A 21,259-nucleotide genomic window follows, 5' to 3' on the forward strand; every position below is an offset into this window, starting at 1 on the left:
AACAAAAATAAACATGATATAAACAGATAGTTCAAATAGTGCAAATATTGCCGGGGTGCAAACAATCAGGTTGCAACAATCAATTTCTGACATGATTAACCCTTTCATGCATGAATTAGGATAACCTCAGTCAGCTTTTTTTTTTACTAAATGTTTTATTCATCTTTAGGCATGAAAAAAAAATATTGACTTTCATTTTTTTTAAAACACACAATTTTTCAAGGAGTTTTTCACATGTCCACTTTGTTGGACAGCATGTGTTTAAGTTTTTCAACTGAAGAACTATGTTTTTCCAAACCAATGAATAAAATGATAAATTGTGTGAAAACTATAAAATCATATTTCATATCATATTTTAACATATTCTAACACTGTTCAATGCAATGCAAAAAGGTAGAACCTCGCTCCTGATTCCTCAGCCTCTCCCTTCTCTTTTTCTGCTCTTTGCTCCTGTCTCCTCCCTCCGTCCCTCATTCAGCTTCTCACTCTTGGCTCTTCAGCCCTTCCCCACCTCCCCCCTGCTGAACTTTTTTTTCAATTAACATTCTCTACAAAAATAACAGAACGATATTATCCATGGCTCTCCAAATACTCTCTTTCAGCCTAATTCAGCAATATAATCTCTTCAGCTTTACTGACTTTTGCATCAGTTCACCAAGTCTATCTTCTATGAAAATTGGCAAAGCACCCAGGGCACAAAGCCACAAGACACTGCATGCAGATGTACTTGATCATTCTTATGGGTAAATATCACATTTGTTGTAGCAAGTTGAGAAATAGTTAAACATCTTCTGTTTGGTTTATAAATTATTTCAAATTATTTTTTCTCTTCACTTAAGAAAATGTACTCTGGTAAAATAACAAGAAAGATTTGTGGGGAAATATCTCGTTTTGATTCATGCCCCTTATTTTTGAAGTCCTTGCTGTTCTTTATTTTTTTTTTTGTTCTTATCTATGCCCAGTGATTAAGAAATTACTGTTTATTTATATATTCCTACAGGCCTATGTAATTTTATATAAACACCCCATATATATATTTTTTTTAATAACATTATTTGTATATTATATGTAAGCTACGTGTGTGTGTATACAAGATCTTGTATGTTCTTTAATGTGTGTTCAATAAATAAAATAAATAAAATAAAAATAGCACCTATCCAGTATATAGGAACATAACTATCCAGTCCATTCAATTGTCCCATCTACTGAATACCAGTGTAACAGGCTGCATTCACATAGGCTATATTAACTAGACTGTTTACTATGAGGGTAGAGGGTTATTATCTGCCCATTAATACAGAACATTGGCATCTTGTTATGTGTAAAGCTGCTGGAAACAGGACTATAAATCCAGTTTTATCTCAGGATGTGCTTGGAAGTAGTACATATTATTTCGTTATAAATGTCTCTTGACTCCTGTGAGCTGAACACTTTAAATGTCTTGTAGCCTGTGAAATCAATGCGCTATACCTGGGGGAGGAATACCTTTAAATTTCAATTATCACTCCAAATGTCAGGCAACAGACTCAACAACAACAATACATGCACAATAACACTACTACACACAAACACACACATTACTGTGCATGAAGCCACTCTCTCACATACACACACACACACAGAACAGGCTGCTTCACCCTAATCAATAAACCGCTGTCAATAAAACAGAACAAACCATCACTCTCTTCAGCACCAGTGTGTTTGTTCATGTGGGTCCCAGAGGATGAAGGAACCAAAGAGGGTAATTTACTAGGAGCCGCTGACCAATTACCAACCTGCCACAGAGGGGCCACAACAAATAACCGCGCTACCCTCTGCCGCGATCAATACCCCATTACCCTACAATTCATTGTGGCTTTACAGCCGTCTGGCAAAACTTGTCATGTTAATAGGATGTAGTGTGAATGTGTTTGAGTGCAAGAAAGAAAGAGTGATAAAGTCTTACTTTAGTGTTTCGAATTATACCAAATGTAAATTGAAATACAGTAAAATAATAATATTCTCTCCCTCTCTCTCTGTACTTAGATTAGTGACTGTATGACAAAAAATATGTCAGTGAGAAGCAAAAGCTCTAATAAAAGTAATTTAAATGTGTTTAAGCTTTACATCTGTATCCCCTTTTCTTGTCAATAAACACATACACCGATCAGCCATAACCTTAGGTCAGCATGGGCACCCTGACCGGTCTGCGGCTACGGCAGCCCCATACGCAACAAACTGCGATGCACTGTGTGTTCTGACACCTTTCTATCGGAACCAGCATTAACTTTTTCAGCAATTTGAGCTCCAGTAACTCTTCTATTGGATCGGACAACACGGGCCAGCCTTCACTCGACACGTGCATCAATGAGCCTCGGGTCTGACCTTGTCGCCGGTTCACCGGTTTTCCTTCATTGGACCACTTTTAGGTCCTGACCACTGCAGACAGGGAACATCCCACAAGAGCTGCAGTTCTGGGGATGCTCTGACCCAGTCATCTAGCCATAACAATTTGGCCCTTGTCAAAGTCGTTCACATCCTTATGCTTGCCCATTTTTTCTGCTTCCAACACAGTGTTCAAAGTTGAAAATGTTCACTTGCTGTCTAATATATCCGATATATCCCCCCTACTGCCAGGTGCCTTTGTAACGAGATAATCAATGTTATTCACTTCACCTGTCATTCGTCTTAATGTTATGGCTGATCGGTGTACATACTATATCTGATTATTTTCATGCAAAATGTTTTTACAAGGACTGTGATGTAAAACCTATGATTACACATTAACTTTATTAATCGATGTACAAATACAGGGCTTGGATGTTAATTTATCACCATGAGGTGCTTCCTCCGTCAGATGCATTTTTAAAAGGAGAAAAAATATATAAATTCTGCTTCTTGAATGTGAACAAATCCCCCCACAGCCTGAAATGCCATGTTACACATTGGCCCTTTAACTTGAAAAGGTCGGGCACACACGCCGTTTACAGCTTAGTTACAGCTCAGTGAATTCAGAGCAGACGCTGAGGTCAGTGGAAGAGCAAAGTAGTGAGATAAAGATTATTGTTGGCAATCCACTGTACAGCGTATGCACTGCTGCGTTTGTACCATTGGGTTACACAGAACCAGAATATGTTTACAACCTGTGCTTTTATAACATCCTTCTCAAACTATCCTCTGGGTTTGTTTCTGTTAGCTGCATTTATTTACTGTTCAGGCCATGTAACTGTCAAACCTTTCTAGGAATGATGCAAGAAGTAAGCGCACAACAAAGGCAGACCTTTTGTAAAATCATTACATTTATTTCACTTGTCTGTTCACTTTTCTGAATTTAAACAAATAAAGGATCCTTTAATTTAGTCTTTGTTTACATTTACATTACATTGCATTAACTCTCATTTGAATATGTATTTGTGGCCAAATTAGGTAACACTTTATAATACCCATCATTAGTAAATGGTTAATTGATAGTTAATTAAACTTTTCTTATTTTACTGTTAACAAACAATGAAATGATAATTAATAATTTTTAATAAATATTAGTAAAGCAGTAATTTATTTGATTTTATCATTAGTTTGTGTAATATGGAATAATAGTTTATAGATTATATATTGTATCATAGCTGATAAGAGACGATAACAATTACATTCTGATTACATAAAAAAATATAACTATATTGCTGGACACATAACATTTTATATACCATATTAAGTATTTGTTAATAATTTGTAAATTTTTAAGAAATCATTTGTAAAACTTCTATAAAAATTACATAGATAGCTGGACCCGAAACCTTATTAACCATTGACAAAGCACTGACTATCTATCTAAATAATGTTTATAGATGCTTTACAAACAATTTATCAACCATTTAACAATGTATTTTAATCACTAGTTGCAACTTTATAATAGCAATCCCAATTATGTTTATAGACGATTTACAAATATATATATATTTAATATTTACAAACCATTTATTAACCATTCACAAATACTTAATATAGTATATACAATGCTATGTGTGCAACAATAAACTGGTAAAATCTCATGAATTATAGCATTACTAAAAAATTAGTAAACATTATCATCATTTCATTGTTTGTTTAACAGTAAAATAACTATTACTACACTTAAGTTAATTACTCAATATACCATTAATTGATGATGGTTACTATAAAGTGTTATACATTATGAGTGTGTCAGTCCTTCTCTAATATAACACACCAGTTTCCCTGGTCATGGTAGCTGCTCTGCACTTTGACTCCATCCTCCTGAACACACAGCTGCTCCAGCTCCCCCTGCTGGAACACGTGGTAATAACGGTGAAACACAGGTGCTGGGCTGCTCTCAGACTCCGGCTTTAGAGTACAACTGGAGGTCTGACTGGTGTCGCCACCTGGACTGGGTTTAGAGTCTGGGCTGTGAGTGGCATCACTGGTGTCACGACCTGATCCAGTAGACATGTTGGAGTCAAAGCCTGGACTGGGGTCAGGGTTACAAGCTGTGGAACTTGAACTATGGGCTGAGCAGGTGTCACCTGAAGTGTTTTTGGACTTCTTCTTCCTTTTATCCTTCTTCCCAACCTCTCCTGACTCTTCCTCTGCTCGTTTTTTCCCCTCTTTCAGATGCCAGGGAACCAAAAGGTCCTGGGTGTTGAAGGCTGTGCGGTTGGTGTGCACACTAAGTTTGCCATCAGTCACATCTTGTTTGTTGTCTGCAGGCCTGTGGTCGTCTTCTAAATGTCTGCCGGTGTGGATGCTCGATATCTCGTGAGGTTCCTGGCTGTCTTCTGGTGTGTTTTCAGCGGGGTTGTGGTTCTCAGGGTGCTCTTTGTTCTGGTCTTTCAGGTACTTGGACCTTTGCTTGTTGTACTCTTGTTCAAAAGCCCAAACGTAGATGAGCGCTCGACCTCCAGGCTTCAAAAGTCTCACCAGCTCCCTCACTGCTGCCAGCCGACGCTCCTACAACAAACACACACACACACCGAGGTTATAATAGATTTAAATTTTTTATATATATAAATGATGTCACCAATGTGTGTACCTGTGTGGATAAGTGGTGTATGACAGCTATAGAGATGCAGGCATCGCAGGAGGCTGTTCGCAGAGGAACACTGAGAGCATCAGATACAAACGCCTGGAAACCCCTCTCAGCACAGATTTGGACAAGAGAGCTGCTACGGTCACAACCAACCTGAAAAGAGACAAAACACACACACACACACAGACACACACATGGGCATACAAAATTATTCACAAACAAGAACACAGGTATAGTAGAATAGACATGTACAAGGTCCAAACAGGACCACGGATGAAAGTCTTATTTTCAGTTGAATGAAGGGATGCATTTCAAATTTTTTTAATTTAACCCTATTAATACTATAATAAAAAATCACACAGAAAGCAGCAGAAACAAGAGCTAATTCTTCCTTGAGTCCAGAGACAGAATGGGAAAATAATAAATAATATATGCATAGAGATAGATAAAATACAGAGAATGAGGGAAAATGAATGGAAGTGAAAGGAAAAACACACCAGTAAGTGGAGAAAAGTAAAGAGTAGAGAAAGCTGGAAATAAATGTAAAAGGAAGAGAAGAAAGGAGGGAGGGGATTGGAAGACGGTTATTATCATTTTTACACATTTTGTCTCAGGGAGCAATTCAATCAAGCTTCTTATGACCTCCTTCCCAAAGGAGACAGAGGTGATAAGAGATGGTGAGAAAAAGTACACGCACACTTAATCTGTTAATGACATGCAAACACACACAGGTCAAGCTTTTTCATATCAATTGAAACCAGGAAGGTTAAAAGTGTTAATCTGCAACGGGAGAGAGAGAGAGTGAGAAGGGAGGAGGGAGAGGGGAAATATAGAGAAGACAGTGAAGAAGGAAGTGAAGAGACAAATTGAAGAGAGAAAACAGCTAGATTCAACTCAGAAAGTTGGCGTGTGACGACCCGCATGATCACCGTGTTCTCAGTAATAATTTATCACGGTTACGGGCTGAGTCAAGATAAGCTGCTTACACGCACCTCCAAATCCCAAACATGAATATCCCAGTGTGCATACGTAAACAGAAAATGTAGGATATTGCCATGGAAACTGAGCTAATACAAACAATGATAAGCAGCAGAAAGCAGAGCGAGAGCAACGAGGACATCGTCCCTCGGTGTATTATTCAGCTCATTTTAAATGAGACATGGTGTTTACACTTGAGACAACTTAAAAACAAACTATTTACTAACTGATTAGATATTTCCCTTCATGTGAACCAAAGCATTACCCATATGACCAGTCAGACCCACACAAGGAGGTAAATAAGTAAACAGCAGCTTCTTGCCCAGGGACGGTGTAATGATGCAAACCTTTGAAACATTTATTTTTTAAAATCTATATCTTGCAATAGAAACTTTAGTTAAAGGAACGGTTCAAAATGTTTGGGCCGTAAGCTTACAGTATATGCCTTCTTTCTGAGATTGAGAGGATAAAATTGAATATGAATTTCATGTTTCCAAGTAAAGTACAGCACTGGAGTTGGAGCAAGTTTAGCCTTGCTTAGTGTAAAGACGGGAACAATATGAAAACAGCTAGCCTAAATAAGTCAGCTTTATTGTACACCGATAAAGCTGACTTATTTACTCACGTATCAATTTTAAATAGTAGTAACTCCCCTTAAAACCATGAAACATTGTTTTTACATTTTTGTTTGTGTATGGATTAAATGAGGAAGATACAAGTTCATTAGCAACATCTAAAAAGGTGCTGATAGGTGTAGTATTTTTTTGTCTTGGGAGTTGCATCAGTCTTCAATTCAATTTAATTTATTTTTATATAGTGTCAAATCATAACAGAAGTTATCTCGAGACGCTTTTTATATAAAGCAGGCCTATACCGTACTCTATAGTTTAGAGACAACAACAAAAGCATTGCATTGGTATGCGCTGTGGTCAGCAAAAACTCCCCGTTTAGCAGGTAGAAACCTAGAGCAGAACCAGGCTCTGGGTGAGCGGCAATCTGCTGCGACCGGTTGGGTTTTGAGAGAAAGAGAGAAGGCATTTTCTTTTTTTCAGTGGGGATAATCTAAGAAGCAGTAGCAATAAAAATGGAATGGAAAAGCAAATTTCCCCACAGGGATCACGGAAGTATCACAGACATTATGGTAATACATGATGACACTCACTGCTATCACCTCTGGGTTGACACCCAGGTATTTCCCGTTTCCACAGCCCACATCAGCCAGCACGCTGCCGGGCGGGAGCGTCGACAGGAAGTGGCAAACGCGAGGCCAGGGGGAGTGGCGAGTGCTGCTGAAGTGGGAGGCGATGGCATCGTACACCCGGTGCACGTACTCCTCCTCCAGAAGGGCTGCGTCGGCATGGCAACAGGGCAGTGAGGGAGGAGACGGCGGAGTGGGTGCTGGGGGAGCTCCCTGACTGTCACAGGCGGAGGGGAAGGCTGGAGAGAGAGAGAGAGAGAGAGAGAGAGAGAGAGAGAGAGAGAGAGAGAGAGAGAGAGAGGAGAAAGAAGAGGTCCATCAGAATGTATATCATATGTACTTTAAACTAATATCTAATACCTCTCGAATAATGGTGGTAATGCAAGGTTCTCACCACAGCGGCAGGGTTCATGTCTGATTTTACGGAAAGTGAAAGAAGTGCGGGTGCCCCTCTTGCTCAAAGTGAGATTGCGGTGAGTCCCAAGGTCGGGTGTCGCATGAGCAGGGGATTGTGGGTCGCAGGCTGGAACCATGTCAAACTTCCTGGGAGTTATCCTGAGAGCAGATAAGAGAAAGCTGTAGTAGCGGTTGACTAGCTTAAACAAACTGATATAGCAGATAATCTGTTAAATTGGTGGACTGTATTGAAGCCCAGAGAAACCTCAATAAATGAAGCTTTTCTGTGCTTTATGACAATTGAATAAAAGAGGAAAAGACCCGTCACCCCTCTATGAATCGACCTAAAGTTCATTTTGAGACTGATCCATCTGACACAGTGCAGCTCACCCATGTGTCCAGAGGAATCTGCTCTCTCCCCTCATCACCAGGAGGCTGCGTCCTGGTAACACCACGGCAACGAGACGACCATCGGGATGACGGAACTCCATCACCGTCTGCATTCAAAATAAGAGCATTTAGACAACTCATATGAACAGTGTAGAGCTGCAACGAATCGATTAGTTGTCAACTATTAAATTAATCGCTAACTATTTTGATAATCGGTACATTTTTAAGAAAATAAAAGGGAAAAAAGTCTCTGATTTCAGCTTCTTAAATGTGAATGTTTTCTGGTTTCTTTACTCCTCTATGACAGTAAACTGAATATATTTGAGTTTTGAGGATTTGAGGACATCATCTTGGGCTTTGGGAAACACTGATCAACATTTTTCTGACCAACTAATTAATTAATCGAGAAAATAATCGAGAGATTAATCAACAATGAAAAGAACTGTTAGTTGCAGCCCTAGAACACTGAGGAAATCACTCACACACAGGGTTCCCACACCTTCTTAACCATCAAATTGAATGACTTTTAAGGACTCTCCAGGCTCAATTTTGTCAAATTCAAGGACCCAGCATGGCAGTTTGAGACACGGGTCAAGGTTAATTACTGTTACAACACAGCAGGCTTTACAGAAGCTCACAGAAAAAAACTTCCATTTCAATTCTTGCAAAAAATATAGAAATTCAAGCAATTTTAATGACCAATATCTATTAATATCTATTTTCAAAAACTTTCAAGTAGGGCTGCACAATTAATCAAATATTAATCGCAATCATGATTTTGGCTTAACCACAATTAAATGAACATTACGGGCGATGATATACATACTGTATATTTTGGGCAAAACAAAAATGCACTGAATTCAGGTAAAGAAGAACCTTATTTCAAGTCTTTATTTTAATGTAAAGAATTGTTTATTTTGATGCAAAGATTTGCAGCCTAGCACCATGTGAAAGTGAAAGCAGCGCTCTGTTGATTTCATTTTGGATAAAAATGTTTGGTACAATTTGATGCAAAGATTCGCACATCAGCAGGAATGTAGCACAACGTGGAAGTGAAAGCAGCGCTCTGTTTATTTAAATGTTAAAGTGCAATAAAAAATATTTAGTCCCTAAAATCAATGATAAAAACATGACAAATAATCTGAATCTCAATGTTGATCAAAATAATTGTGATTATCATTTTGGCCATAATCGTTCCTTTCAGGTAGGGTACTTGCACATAGCAGCAGGATACAACTAATCCATTTCTTTATAAAACAGCAATAAGAAACTTGGAAACTGTGAAGAGGCAAACAGCTGACGGTCGTTGGTCTCTTGCAACAGAGTACTGAGGCCGCCGTGACTAAATGAATGAACCAATAGAGGAAACACTGAATTTTAGAATGACATTGACAAAGACTGGATTGGTCACGTCAATAATAATTAATAGTTAATAACCCACTCCGCTTTATAATGTCACTATCGGTGCCGATCGATGCATCCCTTCTTATTATACCGTAGCTGCTACAGCCGTGTAACTGCTGATAATCAGTATCAAACCTAAATACTATTAGTACTGATCAAATTGTGTCCGTATCTTCAGGTATCAAAGAAAGCTTCATTGAATTCTCAGTCTTATTTATTTATATTCTCCAAAAGGATATTGGCTGATTAAATTTTTAGTTTTAATTAGTTTTTTTTCCATAATTTTCTTGTGTTTTCCATTCAGGCCATGTTATTGTACAGCCGTTTGGTTTTATAATGAATGGTTTCCAATTTACTTACTCAGACTATTCAATAATCCAATAGTTATGTATCAAATTGAATATTCATATACACATTGTTCATACAGTATTACTGTGCTGAATTAGTGATTTAACTGCCAGTGTGTCTTATAAAAACTACCAACTATTATTACAGTACTACGGAACAGTAACACTAATGAATATAATGTGAAAAAACATTTTACAAACATGAATCCTTTGTTCTTTTACTCAACAGTTTTGACCGATGTCCCCCAGAGGAAAAAAAAAACACACATACAAACACACACACTCACACACACACATACACACACTGTGCTTGCTCTCTCACTAACAACCAACAGAAGCATCTCCACCCCAGCATTGGCGTTTGATCCTGATGTTTCCTTACAGCGCATAACAGCGTGAGCTCTGCTGGGAAATTACATCTACACAATTTCAAACTGCATCCCTCCAACTTGTGACAGCAGGAAAATTGGATTCTGTGAAGTAGAGGCGTGTGTGTGTGTTTGTGTGTTTGTGTGTATGTGTGTGTGTGTGTATGTGTTTGTGTGTGTGTAAAAGACAGATAAGTGTTTGTGTATGATTGTGAGAGAGCAATGCTCATGCAACACCAGCAAATGATCTGATCTTTGCCTGAAACCACAGCTGAAATCTCTCAATCACACACACGACAGACAGGACTGTGCTGTTCCTTATTGGCCAATCAATGAAAGCGGTGGAATGTGACTAAATTGATGTCGATGCGGCCAGCTACGCTTTACTACAAGACTATTCATCACTCTCACACACACACGCACACACGCACACACACACACACCTATAGACAGCCCGTTATTTATTTTCTCTTTCTGAAAACACAAACAAGCTCAATAAACATGTAAAGTGTAACACTATTTCATATATGTAACTGCAGACAAGTCTACATGTGTTTAATCAGTGATGACTGAGGACGTTTAGTAACTTTTTAGATTTTGGAAGCACTGAAATGAATCAAGTTATAAATCAAAATCGGGTGGTAGGCTGAAAGGGAGATTTCATGATGCACTGAAGAATCAGATCGCAGTTGTATTAACTTGTTACACCCACAGATTAACTAAAATAAATAAGACTGAGTCCAAATCTCCAGTACACTGGGTTAATCATGTGTACCAGTAGTTTTTTTTATTTTATTAACTGTTTACCTTTTTTGTTGAATAATGATGAGTCCATCCTTTGCTTAACAAAAGGTTTATTCCTTTTGTATCATATTTCCAAATATATGTTATTTATTGTATTCTCTATAATCATTACATCACCATATTCATAGATCCCAATTCTCAGCATTTTTAATTTACTTATTTACACTCTATATTGTATGTGTTTGATGCACATATTTGTACATATTTCTTATTTTTATTATTAATTAATTTATTTATCTAAATATATTGTGTTATATATTGTAGCATTATGTACATAATTTACATGCTCTTTTATTTTTTTTTCTTCTTATATTTCTTTATGCTTCATATCAGAGCAACTGTAAAGACCCAATTTTCCCGTGGGTATCAACAAAGCATTTCTGATTTAGAGTCTTACTTTTGGGTTTGAAATATTTAATTTCATTCTATTGATCTAGGGCTGAACAATTTTGAAAAAATATCTAATTGTGATTATTTTGACTGATATTGCAATTGCGATATGATTTGTGACATTAGAAACTTTCTTTTTCCCCAGGCAAGCACCTGATATAATATGACTACTGTACACTTTTTGTGGCTCAAAATCGCCACTGAAGACCTAAGACAAAGACCACAATGCACTACACACACTCCTTGTCGGTCTGTCAGTCTGTGTGTGACAGATGACAGCTGCTTTTCAGACAGGCGGGAACAGATGGGTGTTCATTTACAGCAGCAGTTACCCTGCAGAGACTAAACCAGCACCCCAGAAGCAGGTGACGCTATCTAGTCACACCTGGAATAGTCAAGGAAAAAGAAAACCCCAGTGTTTAAAAAGGAAAATCTGTATCTCTTCTGTTCATTAATTGTTCACAAAATGTCTTACAACCAGGGAGACGCCTCTAAAAGAGTCATTAACTACATACTGCAGTGAGCATGAGATTATGACAGTATATAAGTGTGTCAGAGAGAAAGAAAAGAATGAGATGTAGCAAGCAAGGTGACAAAATGTTCTCAGTTAAATCACAAGGACACCAAATCCAAACATACTGTTGCACACATTCATCTCTGACAGTTGTGCCCCCTGAGACAGATGAATCACACAGTGGTCAGTGAAGTTGACGTTAATTTGATTGATCAAACCCCGACACAGAAAGGCGTACAAACAGAAAGACGAATGTTGATGATGATAGATCTATATTTACACATACTTTTTAACTTCGTATTGCTGTTTTACGCTAAAATGTGGTTTTCTTTAGAGCAAAACTTTGTATCTTTAAATGCGTACCTTTCATTTGGATTATTGATGAATGCACCTTGAGCACCGCGGGTCGATATTGGCCGCACAAGCTGATTGATGAATTGTATGGTTGGGTGAATTACCAACCCACAGGGCTGTGGTGAGCATATCTCTGGACATAATGTTAGCTGGAGTTTGTGAAAATGTTTAAATCACAAAATGATGGACTGACTTCTTACCTTTGCTCCCAGGCTCAGTGACAGGAGGGTGTCCTCAAAGGCAGAATGAGTGTCCACGTGAGGAGGAATGCCTTAAAATATTAAAAAACATACATGTAGAATTAAAATAGTTAGACCGAAATGCATACATTTAAAAAAAAATATAAAAGCATTTAGTTTCCAGTTGTTTGTTGGGTTTCTGAAGGACACTATTGAACATTTATAGCCCTTTCGACCAAAATTAGCGCGCATATCTGTTTTTTTAAACAGGGGAAAACCTCCTTTATCATTGCTAATAGACGAGTATGCCTTTCGTTTTGTTTTTTTCTCTCTCACGTTCAACGTCCCAAACAAGCAAGAAAACATGGTTAGTAAACAACGAAAATGTTACAGTGGTTGCTCCTTTTTTATCTGTTACTTATTCAGTCTCTTCAAACTCTCAACAACAACAATGGGAAGACTAACAAAGACGGTCTTGATGAGTTTTATTTTGTTTCTGTTGAGTTTGAATCAAGTGTGTTTTACAATGATCAGCGAGGTAAAATGACTGTTTCTCTCAATGGAGTCTGGTAGCTTTGAGGAGCGCATAGCAGCTGTTTATTTTCACATCTAACTCAGTGAATTAAGGGTTTATTTCGACCAAACCAGAGTTGTTGATTGTTGGAACAGTGAAAAGACTAACTGAGTTTTATTTTGTTTCGGGCAAATTTGAATGACGTGTGTTTTGATAATCAGCGAGGTAAAATTACTGTTGTCTGACTGAAGCCTGGTGGCTTTGAGGAGAGCATCTTAATTATATGTTTTGTATGTTAATAAATTATAATAATTGTCCAATCCCTGTTGATTGTATTTATTATATATTCACTTCAACACGAGTCACATAACACCATGCCAGGTGTCTGTTTCCATCACTTCTGATCACAGTCATTTGTCCCGGGAATGAATTCTGATTGTAACTTTTCCCACTAAAGACAAAAGCCAGATGGTAGTGGGGGTTAGTGGGTTTTTTTGTCCAGAGGGAAAGGGACTATAGTGATGTGTGACAATCAAACCATTCTGACCTTTAATAGTAAATTTGACTTTATGTACTTGAGCTTGAAAAATAAGCATAATTAATAACCATTACTTTATCAATATCCTTATTTCAGTCCTAAAAGATTTGCCAGTACAGCAAATCTATTAACACATGACAGAAAGGACACAAGAACTTTTCAACCCTCATCGATGCATGTTGGAACGGTTCTGCTGCCACCTTGTGGTATATGTCAATAAAATCTAAACGTGTGCCTGAACATTTGTTAGAACATTCAACTGAGGGGTTATAATAACCACATGGTCTGGAAATCCAATAAATACCCCACATTAGTTAAAAACATCTGTATTTTAATCTTTCTGTGGTTCCCACAGCTCTCTGCAAGGCCTCCTTGCCACTCAATGTCTGTTTTAAATCCCTGCAGCTCTCGCCGAGAATCAGATATTCCACCAAATATTGATTCCTGAACCGCTCCTAGGTGAAGACATTGATATTTTTGTGATTTATTCATGGGCGTAAATAAAACTATTTAATTTGTAATAACATTGCATCTCATTTATCTTTTTTGTGTTTTGACTAGCTGTCATTTTCTCCACATGTGGTCAGTCATGTTTACACAGCCTCGATGATAACCTGTGAAATGTATCTTAGCCTGTGATGAGGTACAGGTTGAGTCATAAGAGACACGACTGGAATAACTCACCCTGTCCAGACTCATACTGGTTGACAGTCAGCTGGTCTGACATGATGTCGATGTGTTTGTTCTTCACACACCGCTCCAGAACAGGTAGACACTCCTGAGGAATACCTGGATACACATACACACACATCTTATGGTCCACTGTCCAATACATGAGTTATAGGTGAAAATAGAAATATGGAGATATCTTACTGCATTTTCTATGTAAAAAAATAAAATAATCAAATCTCCTAACAGGGCCCAAAAAAATATTTATAGATGATGATTCTCTGCTTGACAAGAAGATGTGTAGGATTTGAAGACACAGTTGAGGACAGCATTGTAATCAGTGAGTAAAATGGCCAAACCTTTGAAAATACGATATTAAAAAAAGCAAGCTTACCAGCAGCTAAAGGCTTGTCCTTATCCACGTTGTTGTTGTCGTAGCGAAATTCAAAGCCGTAATGTTTGACTCTTCTGTGCTTCAGAGCTTTTTGAGCTAAAAGGCATTAGAGTGAAGTTAGAGAGTCAGGTTCAATTTCTTGTATTTCTAATATGAATTGTATACAATAGTTTTGTACATTAAAATGAAATATTATCCATGATTCATTAAGACTGTCATCTAATATGAGTGTATTGGTGCACAATTCCACATTTAAAATTACTATAATTTTTAAACATAGCTGTAAATGCCTGATTTGAAAGATGCATCACTGTCATGCAAACAAGATTTTTGAATATTTAATTTTTCAAATTAATTTTCCCATCAACACCTCTCTGTTTTGACAAATTGTTTCACTGATGTTAGGGTTCAATGTAAAAGACTAAGACTTAGGTTTATGATCAAGGTCCACAGTGATTATGAGAAGTTCAACTTGAGCCCGAACTTAAGAACAAAACACAAACAGACAAAGTTAATTCTGCTGCCCCTCACCATTGACATCATCATTAGTAGACGTCCAGTCGATAGCAGCGAGCAGCAGAGCCTCTTCCTCCGGAGACACAAAATCTTCCACCAAGACTAATCCCTCTGGCAAAGGAACGGACGCCTCCTCTTCACAGGTTACTGCATACAAATAAACAGTAAGGATCAAACTGCTGGCTACAAAAATATGTTTTGTTATCGAGCATGATTTCCAGAGCATAAAGCACACAAACAAATCAAATAGTTGTCTTTAGTTATCCAACTTACTGTTAAATGTACGGTAAACAGTGCTTCAAACGACTCGAGCAAATCTTACAGTAATTCATGCTTGCGTCTGTGTGTGTCAATGTTTAAGGCAAGTACCTGAGTCGACATAACTGAGGTAGAGTGTGACGCTGTTCTCTCCACATTGAAGCTTTTCCCCATTGAGGTGGATGTGGGCTTTCCGAGCACTCTCTTCAGATCTGGAAACAATAAAAAAACGGCAAACAAGATCTTTCAGAGAGGTTTTAAAGGTTTAAAATAACGTCCTGGGTGTGATATAGTATTGTCCTCGCTGCACCTGTACCTGTATGTGACAAAAGCGTAGGGCTTGTGAGGGTGCATGATCAGTGCCTCCAGCTCTCCCATCTCTTTCAGCGCTGCAGACAGCTCCTCTCGACTAACGCCGTTCCCCAGGCCACCATTAGCCACCACCAAACTCTGCAGAAGAAGAGGTAGACTGGTTGATTATATACAGACCAGTTTAACAACAATACCACTTAGAAAGTTGACATCCATAACAGGCTGATCACTGTTTGAGATATCACTGTATTACATCCTACAATGAATAGCTTCTTCCACCAGGCTGTTAAGTCTGCTGAAGTCATCCAACACTCAAAACACACCTTTGTCAACATATTTTTCACAGTTAAAAAAGGAATTAAACATAACCAGACTGTTATTATGTCCTAATAACATCTCCCTACAGTTCAAGACACACATACAAACTTTACAGTAAGTTGTTTTTCCACTTCTTATTTGTTTATTTACCTTTTTTTTTTTTAGATTTCTTCATTTGCTATCTTGTTATGACACTAATTTTAAATCAATTGTGCAAAAACTACTTGTGTTGTGGAGACACATTCTGTCACAACACAATCATTTCAGGTTGGAAATGTGATCCTAGTTGTAACATAGTAAATAAGTCCCCTACAAAACCTAAACTGCTATTATTTTTCATTTGTACGACTGAAATTAATGCTTAATCAATGATGACTGAGGAAGTTTAGTGTACCAGTAGTTGTTGTTTTTTATTTTATTGTTAACTTTATTGTTGAATAATGGTGAGTCCTCCCTTTGCTTAAAAAAGGTTTAATCCTTTTGTATCATATTTCCAAATACTCTTTGAAATATGTTATTTATTATATTCTCTATAATCATTACATCACCATATTCACAGATCACAACTCAGCATTTTTAATTTACTTATTTACACTCTATATTGTATGTGTTTGATGCACATATTTGTACATATTTCTTATTTGTATTATTAATTCATTTATTTATCTACATATATTGTGTTATGTATTGTAGCATTATGTACATAATTTACATGCTCTTTTATTTTTATTTTTCGTATATTTCTTTATGCTTCATATCAGAACAACTGTAAAGTCCCAATTTCCCCACGGGGATCAATAAAGTATTTCTGATTTAGAGTCTTGCTTTTGGGTTTGAAATATTTAATTTCATCCTATTGATCTAGGGCTGAACAATTTTGAAAAAAATATGTAATTGTGATTATTTTGACTGATATTGCAATTGCGATATGATTTGTGACATTAGAGGGAATGATAACAAACTAATAATAATAATAATTTACCATATTATTCTCATTTTCATTGATAAACATTAAAAATATAATGGGGTGATTTTTGCAGGGATCTGTACCAATAAAGATGTTTTTTTACAAGATGTACAAGATTTGTACATATTTCTTATTTGTATTATTAATTTATTTAATTATCTAAATATATTATGTTATATATTGTAGCATTATGTACATAATGTACATGCTACATGGTCTTTTATTTCTATTTTTCTTATATTTCTTGCAGAAATCAGTAGATAAAAAGCTAATATTATTGTAATAGCTGAAAATTTGTTATGGTGTCTTCTTTAATTAAACTCACATGAGCTGAAAATCAACTTTGAATTGTGTTTATTGCGTCTAATAGCTGCAAAGAAGCACATTTTAATAGAAGAAGCCACATGTTATCTCTCTCTCTCTCTTTGCAGCCACTTCCTGTTTACAAACGTGTGTTTCCGGTTCCCTTGGTAACTTACCCGGGTGGGCTGCGGTGCTGTAGTGATGCCTTCATGTTTCAGCAAAGTGTGACTGGCTTTTAACTGTTTACGGAGAACTTTCTTGTCCTCTTTACTCCTCCTGACAGCTCTCACGTTGTTTTCCACACTAGCATCCATGGTGCGCATTTTTATTATGTCCGGGTGGCAACCAGCATCAAACAGTGAAAGTTCCCGAGGATTCTCCTCCCAGGAGAGAGAGAGCAGCATCAGAGAGCACAGTTTCCTTTACTTTCCTTTCACACTTTCTTTTTTTCTTTTTTGGGGGGGGGGGGGCTTTTACTGTTTTTCCCCACCCTACCAGACTCAGAAACAGAAACAGACAATTTGTGTATGCATTTGGTGTAGTCTGAAGTTATGTCAAACAGCATTATTAGATAGATAGATAGATAGATAGTAACTTTATTGATCCCAAGGGAAATTCAAGTTTCCAGCATCACAGTTCCATAGTGCAAAACATGTTAGTAAAAAGGCAGTAAAAAAGTTAATAGTGCAAAGTACAAAGTACAAAAAAATATACCAGATATAAAAATACAAGGAGATGAAGAAAACTGTTAAAACTGAGTATAGTGCAGGGTGACAGCTGTGATACACGACTATTGAAAAAATTAAATATAGTGCAGAAGAGACTGTTAAAAATGAGTGTAGTGCATTAGTATCTGTCCTGCAGACTGTCCTCCTTTGGCCATCTGGATCAGGTCTGCTTAGTGTCCCAAGAGTCAGAACTAAACATGCAGAAGAAGCAGCGTTCAGTTTTTATGCACCAAATATTTGGAACAAGCTCCTAGAAACCTGCAGGACCGAAAATCAAAGCTTCAAACTTTCCTGTTTGCTGCTGCCTTTTATTAAACCAGATAATGATCTTATACTGCACTAGAGCTTTTACTCTTGTGTGTTATACAAGAGTGTTGTCTTCTACTGTTTTTGTACTTCCCATGGGTAATACTGCTATTTGTATAATATCCCAGCAAGGACATATGTTTCTGTTGTGGTATACTGTATATCTATAGTACCAAGCTAACGATACGATTACTCTTGCTCTTTTTGTGTAAGTAGTCCTTCTCGTTTTCTTTTCTGAGGTATCTATCCGAGCCTTACCGACATGCAGTGGTTTGCCCTGTGGCTCCATTATATATGACCTAAACCCTGATGGCAAATCCATGCTGCATGCCTTCCTAATCTCCTAACAAAAGACAAACAAAAATGCTCCAGGGAACATTCTATAGGCCCTGCTAACTTGATACTAAGGGATAAAAAAGTAAGTATATAGGATGACTATCCTGGGGAGCCATTCCACTTTCATCCATCATCAGACTGCACTTCTGGCAACTGAGAATAATATTGTATTACCCGATGAATGAAAGAGTATTATCACAATGGGCTAGCTGGCTGACTCCTTATCCTTTTCAACAAAACACAAAACCCTACACATCAGGGCAGATGCTGATCAGATACAAGCATTCACATTCAGGCTAAATTATAATTTGTTTATTCCGTCTATTGTTTTTTGTTTTTTTGCACTGGTTGTTGCTCTCTGTCTGCTTCCTCCCTCAAAGGAGCCAATTAGCTTAGATCCTGCTTATGAATTCCTCTACAGCCAGATTAATGACTCTACAGCCCCTTTGGGTGTCAGTGCATGCATGGACTGGAGGTGGTCTTTGCATGTGTTTTGGAGCATGAAACATTTGTGCGTCAGTGTGTGCGATTATACACTGGTGGGTTGTGTAATAAAGCCCTCACCTGTCCTCAGCCATCTCAGTAATTGCAGTGCCAGGCTGGGCCGCTGGCCAGTGGGAACCCTTTCCTAGTCTTAACAGCATACTCAGTTTATAGTCTACAAAACAACAGCTGGTCAGACAGGAGGCCAAGCTGCCCTCTCCGACATCATAACAACACTCTGCTCCATCTTGTTTTTCAAAACAGACTAATAAATAAAAAATAAAAATGATGATACCCAGAGACATCAATCAGGTACATTTGTTGGGGAATTCATCAGGGCCAGTACCAGCAAGGGGCCATTTTATCCAGTGTACACAATAATATGAAAACAGGGGGAAGATGGATTCATTTAAAGATGGATTCATTGCTTCCATTTTATTCTATTTTCTGTCTTTGTCTGATGGACAATTTTGTTGCAACCCATTACCCTGAGTCAATCTGACTTCCTAATGTCTTGTAAGAAAACAATCTCACCACCAGCTCCGTTTAGTAGCTGCTCTGGGGTTTTCAAACAACACAATCTTCCTCAGCACATGGAGCAGTTACTTGTACTAAAATTTCAATATTTTCTGAGCACTTTACTATATAGGACGGAACCTGCCAAAATCAAACATAAATAAATAAGTATGCCATTAAATGTACCAAAAATAATATAAAAATAAATGTAGGCATTAATTAATTGATAAAATGTGACATAAATTGATATTTCTGTTTTAATTTGCTTCTTTATTTATTTACCTTATTTTTACCTAGTATTAATTCCCATATCTATCACTCTGACCCATGACACACGTTGAATGTCAGCCCCCTCATTTGCATAATGAGGTAGAAATATAAAAAGACACGTATAAAGAAAAATATAAATAAATACTTACAATATAATGATGAATAAATTAATTTTAAAGTAGATTGAAAATAATTGCAAAAATAAATAAATGCATGTAAAAGTTAATAAAAAAATAAATAGATACCAGGGAAAATTAAGTAGAAGAGTAGATAGAGGAATTAATATGAAGGTAAATAAATAAAGAAGCAAATTAAAACAGAAATATCAATTTATGTAACATTTGATCAACTAATTATTGCCTACATTTATTTTTAATGACATACTTAACTTATTTATACTTATTTATTGAGTAATTTATTTATTTAATTATTCATTTTTTATTTTGGCAGCTTCCATCCTCCATACTTTACTGACTTCCCATGCAAACAGGCTTAAAAGCATATTTTTTTTCACCTTGGAAACAGCAGTTGAGAAAACGATCTCACCACAAAGTCCACTTAGTAGCTGACGAATGATCCATCTGCTAATGAAGATCATGTGGCATGATCAAAAGCTGGACCTTGTTTCTCAACTGCTGTTTCCAGACAAATTTTGAACTTGTGAACAATGAATGTAAACGCTCTACCAAGTGGAAATACCATTTTCAGGTTATGAACGGGAGATTAGGAGAACATTTCCCTTGCCAGTGCTCAAGGACAGCTTCACCTCACACATTAGCGATGAGCAGCGTAACATTGAGAACTAGAGTAGGACCACTTGTGTGCCCTGAGGCATGCCATCACCCTTTAATATGCAGGGCCAGTAGCCAGAGGCCAAACTCCTGTTGCTGTCATGTATGTATTCTAATTAGCTGGAGACTGTTGGCATGATGGAGATGGAAAGATAAAGACACCCGATCCTGCTTTTTAAAATACTGATTCTGATCCCTGGGGGCGATATGCAAGCAGATATTGGTTTGTTCTTGGACAAAGATGAGTCAATATATCAGCCGATGGTTCTTTTATGACCTTTTTCCAGAGACTGAAATATTTGTGGTCATTAGTTTTAATTTTATTCAAAAGGAAATATAACTGATGTGCAACCAAGGCATTTCAAATATTTTCATTGTATAATAAATTTGGCTGTACCGTATACAGTACAGCCAAATTTGTCTTGCAATACAGGAGAAGTCATATTATGCTGTAGCACTGAAGACTGTAACAGTCTATTTGTTGATTATTTGGCAAGTTAAAAGGGATATAAAACAGACAGAAGCTACTAGGTCAAGTCTTTGGCAGCAGATCTAATGTTCAAACATAATAGGCCACTACAACTGGCCAAAATATTAACAGGACTGAGCCTTGTGTTTGGTGTGTGTATCATCTCTCTGTCAGGACGACTGTCTCTCCTCCAATCAAAGCTGATGTAGTGGAAAAGATTTAGACACTG

At 37.3% G+C, this 21,259-nt stretch overlaps 1 protein-coding gene across 1 annotated transcript; it reads right to left on the reverse strand.

Moving 5' to 3' along the window:
* Window positions 1-3,260: 3,260 nt before the first annotated feature.
* Window positions 3,261-17,457, reverse strand: alkbh8 (alkB homolog 8, tRNA methyltransferase). The gene is made up of 12 exons (XM_074641869.1): window positions 17,308-17,457; window positions 15,548-15,681; window positions 15,343-15,443; window positions 14,989-15,120; window positions 14,458-14,553; window positions 14,079-14,183; window positions 12,364-12,434; window positions 7,983-8,089; window positions 7,591-7,751; window positions 7,161-7,435; window positions 5,024-5,173; window positions 3,261-4,941 (listed from the first exon to the last, which is right to left on the reverse strand). Exons 1-12 carry the CDS (start codon window positions 17,452-17,454, stop codon window positions 4,180-4,182), a joined length of 2,241 nt encoding a protein of 746 aa, XP_074497970.1. The 5' UTR covers window positions 17,455-17,457; the 3' UTR covers window positions 3,261-4,179.
* Window positions 17,458-21,259: the final 3,802 nt, after the last annotated feature.

The sequence above is a fragment of the Sebastes fasciatus genome, chromosome 7 (genome assembly GCF_043250625.1).
Source record: "Sebastes fasciatus isolate fSebFas1 chromosome 7, fSebFas1.pri, whole genome shotgun sequence".
Classification (NCBI taxonomy): Eukaryota; Metazoa; Chordata; class Actinopteri; order Perciformes; family Sebastidae; genus Sebastes; species Sebastes fasciatus.